Source organism: Aulostomus chinensis, chromosome 18, assembly GCF_037954235.1.
Source record: "Aulostomus chinensis isolate RoL2024-O1b breed Wild chromosome 18, RoL_Achi_v1.0, whole genome shotgun sequence".
NCBI lineage: Eukaryota > Metazoa > Chordata > Actinopteri > Syngnathiformes > Aulostomidae > Aulostomus > Aulostomus chinensis.
The window spans coordinates 12,206,178-12,215,000 of record NC_141337.1 but is presented as its reverse complement, the minus strand read 5'-3'; the positions used below and the strand labels follow the sequence as shown (position 1 = coordinate 12,215,000).

The 8,823-nt window shown below is 47.0% G+C and overlaps 1 protein-coding gene across 1 annotated transcript in view; it reads left to right on the top strand.

Annotated features, from left to right (window-relative positions):
* Positions 1-8,823, top strand: part of rai1 (retinoic acid induced 1) — a 59,101-nt gene that overhangs the window by 44,663 nt on the left and 5,615 nt on the right. The window contains exon 2 of the mRNA XM_086185436.1: positions 2,153-8,785. Coding sequence (XP_086041562.1) covers positions 2,228-8,785 — 6,558 coding nt within the window. The 5' untranslated portion in view covers positions 2,153-2,227. The remainder of the gene's footprint in view (positions 1-2,152; positions 8,786-8,823) is intronic.

Here is an 8,823-nt window from a genome sequence, read left to right as displayed (position 1 = left end):
GGAAGGAGGAGGAGGAGCAGCATGGAGGTGGAGAGGAAACGTGATTAGAATGTAAAGACTATGAGTATACAAGCGTGTGTGTGTGTCCGTGTGCGTGCGTGCGTGCACACGTGTACACGCGTGAGGAAAGGAGAAAAAAACAGCAAGAACAGTGAAGTAAATTGAGTGTGGAGGAGATGATTTTCTGTTGATACTTGCCATAGTTAGAGACACAAAATAATGAAAAAATTTAATTAGCTATCCGTCAGCGTATGCTATTGTGGGGAAGATTGGAGATGACAAAAGCACACACATACAGATAAACACATGGTGGTGTCAATCTAAAAATGTGGTGATAGTATGTGTGCCTCAGTTGCTGCTCTCTGCAGTGCTCGGTTACCTTAGTCTAGCAGAATCCCACACCTTGTACCCTATAAATGTTTTTAGGCCATTCTGTAAACAAGTATCCCAATACACAAACAGACACACACAGGGACACACACGCACACACACATTATTCGTGATACACAAGTAGTTTGTGGGAAGGTACAAGGGAGGACATAGAACCTCAAGGGGAATCCATACTGTGGTGTGTGTGTGTGTGTGTGTGTGTGTGTGTGTGTGTGTGTGTGTGTGTGTGTGTGTGTGTGTTTGAGTGACTGCCAAAAGTGGACCTGCATATATAAACAGCCCTGTGCTCACTCACAAACATGCATTCAGGTGTACACGCAAGAATGAATTCATGCAAACCCCACCCCCTCTCTCTTCCTTTCTCTCTCTCTCTCTCTCTCTCTCTCTCTCTCACACACACACACACACACACACACACACACACACACACAATGGCACAAGTTGTGTGTTTCAAAGATGAATAATGCCACTGTGTGTCTGGTGGGATGCACATCTGTCCCTAGGGCAGGTTGAGTGAATATTGTGTAGGAACTGGCTGACACACACATTAAAATGCACGCGCCTGAACACACACACACACACACACACACACACACACACACACACACACACACACACACACAAGCTCAGCACTGTCTCCAGGTGACTTATTCCTTTTATAGAGCAAGAGTCCTCTCCATCCTTCCTCTTTTCCTTTCTCTTTTGTATGCATTCACAAACACACACACACACACACACACACACACACACACACACACATACATTCACAAACACACTCAGATACTGGAGCAAACATTCTAAACACACCACACACACACACACACACACACACACACACACACACACACACACACACACACACAGATGCACCCTCTATGACACACCTACTGGTGTGCTGTAAGTACATACACAAACACTCACTGTAACACTTCCCACATCCCCTTGGCGGATATTGGAGCCTGCATCTGTGCAGGGAGAAGAAAGAGGGCCCAGCTGACTGTTTTCATCAAAGCCAAGCTGTAAAATAAAGCTTAATATTGTTTGTAGAGGTAATAAAGTCTTATATCTTTGAATGGTTTGAAAAGATGGATTGAATCTAAGGATTATAACTGATCCAATACGATTATAAATAATGCATCGGACAAAATCAGCAAGAAAAAAAAAGGTTTATGGCTGGAGTACATATATGGTGGTTAAGTTAGTGAGAGCTGAGCAGGGATATACGACCCAAAATGGATGCTCTTCAGAGGTCATCTTGTGTCTGTGGCCTGCTGCCTCTAACAGGTTGCCTGAGCTCGTTCATTCACACGTAGTTACAAATAGGTCCTCAGTTGTTTTGACTGTTATGTATTTATTACAGATTTGTAACGAAGTTTCCACATCCCTCTCCCTTCTCTCTCAGACACTCTGTCAATTGTGGTACCAGCATCACATGTCATTTCCTCCATCTTGAATTGTGGAAATACAGCCTGGAGCATAAAATGTTGAAGGGGCATGTTACATATTTTCACTTATACACCATTTATTGAAATCTGCGACAACAATGCCTACATAGGGATGGGTGTTCACTACAGGTGTTTGCATGTTTTTGAGCATAAATAATGAGACAAGATGAATATAAAATATAATCAGACAACAAATACAAGAGTTGAAAATGTAGAATGAAACATAATAGGGTCTTCGCCTGAAGTACCTTCAGGCTCAGGCCCTAATAACCTTGAAATGTCTTTTCTCTCACCCCCCCCCCCCCCCCCGTCTTCAGAACCCTTAACCCCTTCCCCCTATCCCATCTCACCTCACCTCCCCCTCCCTTTTCTGGCTGCAGACAGAGAGAGTTATGCAGTCCTTCCGAGAACGCAGTGGTGGTTACCACAGCAACCAACCCTGCTACCAGCAGGAGCCCCATGAAATGTCTCGCCTGGAGACCTACAGGCAACACCCACATCATGCTCACCCACAGCACCCACACCCAGGGCCCGGTCCACATCCAGGCCCTGGCCCAGGGCACACCAGGCCAGTCTATGAGACCCATTCTCTGGTGAACCCTGCAAGCATGCCACCAGCTGGAGGACCATCAACTGGTGGAGGACCTAAGGACTGTTACAGCCAGCAAGCCTACCCTGGTTATCCAGGCAATGGTGGAGGGAATGGCAATGGAAATGGGGGCACAACATCCACACAGGCAAAGAAGCCCTACAGAAGTAGCAAAGTGCCCCCACCAAGTCCTGGTCAGCATCTGCAGGGTGCTGGGGGTTACAGTAACCACATGGGCCCTGGGAATTATTCCGCTCAGTATATAAGTGAAGGCCACCTTCAGCAGAAGTGGGAGGACTCTGCTCAGTTAGCACAATATGAGCAGGAGATGGTTGGGCGTATGGAGGCTGCTGGCACCCCTGCACCTGGCTCCTCACAGTACATGGACCAGAACCTGCTGGGACACTCACAAACCCAGTGTCATCAACCCTCTACGCCTTCCTATACCAGCCCACACCACCAGCCACATCCACCAAACCCTGCTCCTTCCCCTCTCATGTACCCTCAGAGTCACCTGCACTACCCCCAGCATTCACCGTCTCCTTCACCATACATGGAAAAGTGCAGCACTATGCCCCACTGTTTTAAAGGCTACAACATGCCCCCTAATTCCCAGTATGGCAGACAAATGAGTAGCCACAGTAATCTGAAACAAGGTTACAGGTCGACCCAGAACAGTTACGGCTACCAACAGCCCCCACCCAGAGGTTATGAGCAGCAACCACCTTTGCAATCAATAACTAACCCCCAGGAGACGCACCCTAAATACCAACACTACAGCCAACCACAACAAAACTATTGTCTATCTGAACTGTCGGTGAGATCACCAGAGCAGTATTATCAAACTTGTAGCCCTTCCTCAAGCCACTCTCCTGCACGTTCAGTAGGGCGCTCCCCATCGTACAGTTCCACTCCTTCCCCGCTAATGACAAATCCAGAGTCATTTCAGTATGGTCAGCCTCCCATGACCCCAGGCACAGCCTCTTCTTCTTCATCCTCTTCAGCTGGTATGCAGGAACAAGGCAGTTCCAACACTATGTTGTTGCCTCCACGCTCACACCCTTCACCCAATGTGCCCCATGCAGCCCCTCACAGCTACACAACTACACCACAGGGACCTACTATGAAAGAACGATTCTCAGAGAAGCTGCTGTCAAACCCCAGCCTGTGGAGCCTGAATGCCCTAACTTCCCAGGTAGAGAACATTTCTAATAATGTCCAGCAGCTGCTGCTGTCAGAGGCTCTTGTGGCCAACAAGAAAGCCAATAAACGCAGCAGTGGAGGAAGCAACAGCAGTATTGGAAGTGCAACATCCTCAAAAAAGGGCGAGGAGTACAAAAGTCCGTATCCAGACAGTGGTAGTAGTGTTGGTGGAGGCCCTATGCAGGACCCATACTCTACTCCGCAGCACCAGCCAATGCCTATGGAACTCCACGAGGGAGGCTACTCCAGTAGTAGTGATGAACAACTGGAGAGGGGCTACTATTACAGTGGCCAGGGCAGGAGTCCTGTACAGCCCCCTAACAACACTCACCTCAGTCTGGACACAGCCTCTTCATGCTCCATTACATCTCCAGATGATTTATCCACCAGGTCTGGGGACTCTGGTTTGCACAACCTTACCCCTGACCCTATTAGGTGTCAGTCAGGTCAAGGAGGAGATGGCATGAGTACACCAGTGAAGAGCATTGGTGATGAGAGATCTCCTACTAGTATTACTATCCCCAGTCCTATGAAGCATGAAGTAGACTCCCCCTCAGATATACAGCATATCAACGAGTCTGTTAAAGAGAACTTTGAAGAATCAGCCTGGACAGAAAAATCAGCTGACAAAGAGGAGGCGACAGGGGAACAATCACCTGACTGTGGAAGAGATTCAGACATAACTAAATCTACAGAAAAGTTTGAAAAATGGTCAGATGATGAGAAATGCCCAGCTCTTTACAGCAAACTGAACAAAGGGGTGACTGAAAAAGACTATTGCTATGATGAGTCTTTGTACCAAGGGGTCCAGAGCAAATATGACCCGGATGGAAGAGATGCAGTTGAACAGTCCCCGACAGCTCTCTATGACTCCAGCCAAAAGGAACACTTTGGCCAAGAAATGAAATCAGACACCTACAAATCTGAGTCTTCAACTGCTTCTGAGAGCTCAGTGAAAACATTGCCTTTCATTTCCAGGGGTGACCTTGAACAAGATCAATATTCCACAGAGAGGGAGAACAGCTCAGAGAACAACTCTCCAACCCTGCACGTTGAGGCCTTGAATGAGAAAAACTCAAAACAAGACAAAACAGAGACTAAAAATACAGTTGATGAGGAGGAAGGGGAGGAGGAGGGGGAAGGAGAAGAGGAAGCAGATGAAGAAGAGGAAGAAATACATGAACAAAAGCAACATTCACTTTCCCCTAATCAGTCTGCCGAGGTTAGGGATGACCCGGGAAAGAGGGAGAGAATGAGCCAGTCTTCATGTGTGGAGGACACTAATAACAGAGATGGGCCCAAGAAGTCTTCTGAGGACCTTTGCAGCAAAACAGAGAGTCAGAGTATTGAGCTCCATACTGACAATGAGTTTGCAGGGGCACCTGTGCATGCAAATGCAGCAGCAACAGCAGCAGTAGATGCCACTGCAAGGGAGTCAGCCATCGGTGACACTGCTCCTAATCCCCAGTCTGCTATGCCAGTCTTCTCAGCTCTCAATGATAAGACAACGCCTCCAGCTCAGACCAGGGATCATATTGATCACAGTGATGCTAAAGTGCTGGAACCAGACTCTCCTCAGCTGCCAGGGAAGTCAATACTTCCCTCAGCCCCCTCCTGGGCAGACACTCCTCCTTCCCCAAAGAAAGGTGATGAGGACATGGAGCCAGGCATCAGCTGCCCTAGTGCAGTGACACCCTTGGCCAAGCCAGAGCCTGTTGCCCCATCTGCTCAGCCAAGGGCATTTGGACGTAAGCATGCCAGGGGCAGAAGGAGACTCATGCATTCAGGTGTGGGTATCAGGCAACAGATAAGCTTGGAGAAGGAGGAGGAAAAGGAAGAGGAGGATACCCTCTCACCTACACAGAAATCTTGCATACCTCCAAACAAAACTGTGCTATTCTCAGATCAAATGGACCTAGTTCATCAGGAATCAATTGTGAGCCAGACTCCCAAAATGTTAACTGATGGTTTTCGTTCGAGAATGTGCACTCGCTCATTTAATGCAGCAGATTTACCATCCAAAGTTGAGCCTCTTATTAAGAGAAAACCAGGCCCAAAACCAGGTTTAAAACCTGGGCCAAAACCTGGGCAAAAACCTGGACCAAAACCAGGACCAAAACCAGGTGTGAAGCCTGGGCCTAAACCTGGGCCTAAATCGGGCTTAAAGCCTGGATCAAAGCCTGGGCCAAAACACGGACCTAAACAGGGACTAAAGCCTGTGCCAAACACACCAGATTTGCCAATGAAACTTGAGACTCCAGTGAAACGAAAACCAGGCCCAAAACCAGGTCCAAAACCTGGATTAAAAATAGGACCAAAACCTGGTACAAAACTGGCTACAAAGCCAGGTTCAAAACCAGGACCTAAGCCTGGATCCAAATCTTCAGATGTTTTGCCCCCTACTGACACTATACCCATGAAGGCCTCAGTGGGTCGTCCCAAAGGATCAGTTTCTAAAGCAAAGCAGGTACAACAGGAAGAAACCATTCAATCTTTGACAGGACTTCAAGGCAGGAGCAGGAAAAACATAAAGTCGACAGGATCACAAGTAGACCAAGCTGTAAAATCAGTCAACCAGGAAGAAAAACAAGCAAATGATGTAAAAGCACAAGAAAATGAAAGTAAGAACATGGTCTTGAGATCCAGAAAGCCGTCACAAGTAAAAATCTCAAAAGAAAAAGAGAAGAATGTAGAGGAAGATATTCCTCCACTATCACTCACAGATATTGAAGCCAGTGATGTGTCCCCCAAAGAAGAGGATCATCCAAAAATGGAACAATCTCTGACACCAAATCCTAGTATTGTCAAAAGCCTAGATGTTCTAGTAGACCCCCCAGCACCAACTGCTGTAGTCCCAGCTGAGCACACTAATGAAAAGTCATTACTTCAGCTAAAACGAAAATCTTTTGCTGACTCTCCTACAATGCCAGCAAAGAAAAAGAGAGGTCCAAAGCCCAAATCAAAACCCTTACCACCTCCACTCCCCCTGCTGGAACAGGGTATCTGTACACCTAAAGACAAGGGTGCCCGGGGCCCCAAAAGAAAGCGAGGACCACCCAAGAAAGTATCTGACTTCACTCAACCACCTAAACACTCTCCTTCCAACATCAGTGAAACTGAGACTAGTGATTTACCTGTAGTGCCTCCTCAATGCCCCACAAAAACAAAAGTTCTCCCTCCACGCAAAGGCAGAGGACAGAAATATGAGGCAATGGTGCAGAAAATTACATCTCCTAGTTCAAAGAAACACCTCCAAATTCCCCAGATAGACAGCAGTCTAAATGATGATGTGACAACAAAGTCTATGTCTCAACATGTCTTAAAGGAAGGTGAGACATCTATGCTGGTGAATAGCACTGAGATGGGAGAGGACGAAGTGAAAAGCACAGAGTCTAGAAAAGAAGGAGGGAAACACCATGAAGGGGCAACAAGAAAAGAGGAAGTCAAACAAGAGACAGAAAAGCATGAGATATGTCAGAAGGTCTCAACACCTAAGGAGGTGAGACATGGGGTGGTAGAAGAGGTTGTACATAAGAAGGACACAAGACAGGCAGACATTAAACCCAGCAGACTACAGGTTGTCAATGCTGACAAAATCAGAGGATCAGTGGTGGCCGCAGTAGATGCTGGATCTCAAGTACAGTGGACACAACAGGCAGTAACGGCAGAATCTATTGTTGATAATAAGTCCTCCAGAACTAAAAGGAAGAGATGGGCCATGGTGGAGAGTACAGATGCCTCAGTAGTAGCCTTAGAAGCAGGGAACCTGATAGTTACAACACCAAGGCTAGCCAAGCAGAGGGCCATTAAAAACAACCATGAGATGCACCTAAAGCAGAGGAGGAAGAAGAGAAAAGGTCAAGTCCCTCTAGAAGAAAGAGAGGCAGTCAAGGAGACCATCAATGAAACTGCAGAAAAACCACAGGAGATGGTAACAGAAATAATAACCCCCATAGAGGCCACAGTACCCCAGCCAATCAGCATAGATGACATGACAGAACCCCTGAAGGTTACCTGCTCAGAACTCATCCAGAAATCTAGGAGAGGAAGAAAACCTTCAGCAAATCCAACAAAGCGGAAACAAGTCAAAGCCTCATTGGAGCAGATTTTGGGCAAACCATTAAAAGTCTACAAAAAACCTGGGCCAAAACCTGGAATGAAGGATGCCATTGAGGTTATTGAGGCAGTAGTAAGAGCAGCTGGATGTGAGCAAGATGAAAAGGAAGAGCGAGAAAAACAAGAGAAAGAAAGAACAGAAAGTGAAGAGATGGAAAAACCGATAACGTATATTGTAGGTCCTGTGGTGACAGTATCAGAAAAGCAGGAAGAAATCATTTCTGTGAAAAGAATCAGACGGAAACCAGTCCACCAAAATCCTAAACTATCTTTCTGCCCTTATGTCCGAATTAACAACTCCAGAGACTTTTCTTCTTGGTGTGCCATCGTCAATCGGCCTGAGGATGCAGTCATATTTCAGAGACGGAGAAAAAAAGGCATCCTCAGAATGAGGAATCCGTTCACTATTGCAAAAGTGGTTCCACACACTGCTGCCATGCTACAAGGACCCTCTGTGAATATAAATCTAAGTGACAGGTGTCTTACATGTTGCCTATGTGGAAAGCAGTCAAATTACAGAGACTTGGGTGATTTGTGTGGACCCTACTACACAGAAGATGGGGTTCCACGAAAAATGTTGACAATCGGGCACACACCATCCCTCAGGGACATCCCAGAGAAGATCATTAACAAAAGCAGTGGCTGCATCGAAGACACAGGCAGCTCTTCAAAGAATGAGGACGAGGACAGCATCGAAAAAGAGGGCAACACAGAGGTATCCACTCAAGAGGGTAGTAGCACAAAGCACCATCACTGGCGATTCCGACGGCTAGAAAGAACAGAAAGACTTGGTCGGGAGGGTGGTCCGCGAAGATTAACTCTTCGAGAGAGGTTCAAGAGGATGAAGCAGCTCCAGGCCACAAGAACTGGGGTTTCAAATGACCCAGATGCCCAAGGCAGTGTGTTCCAAAGGCTAAAAGAAGAGGCAGAGGCTAAGGAACACTGGGCCCATGAAAACTGTGCCATCTGGACAAAGGGTGTAATTATGGTAGCTGGGCGGCTATACGGACTGAAGGAAGCAGCCACCAACTCAGCCCAAACGGTATGCTAACCTGTACATGCCTATGGAAGAATGAAACT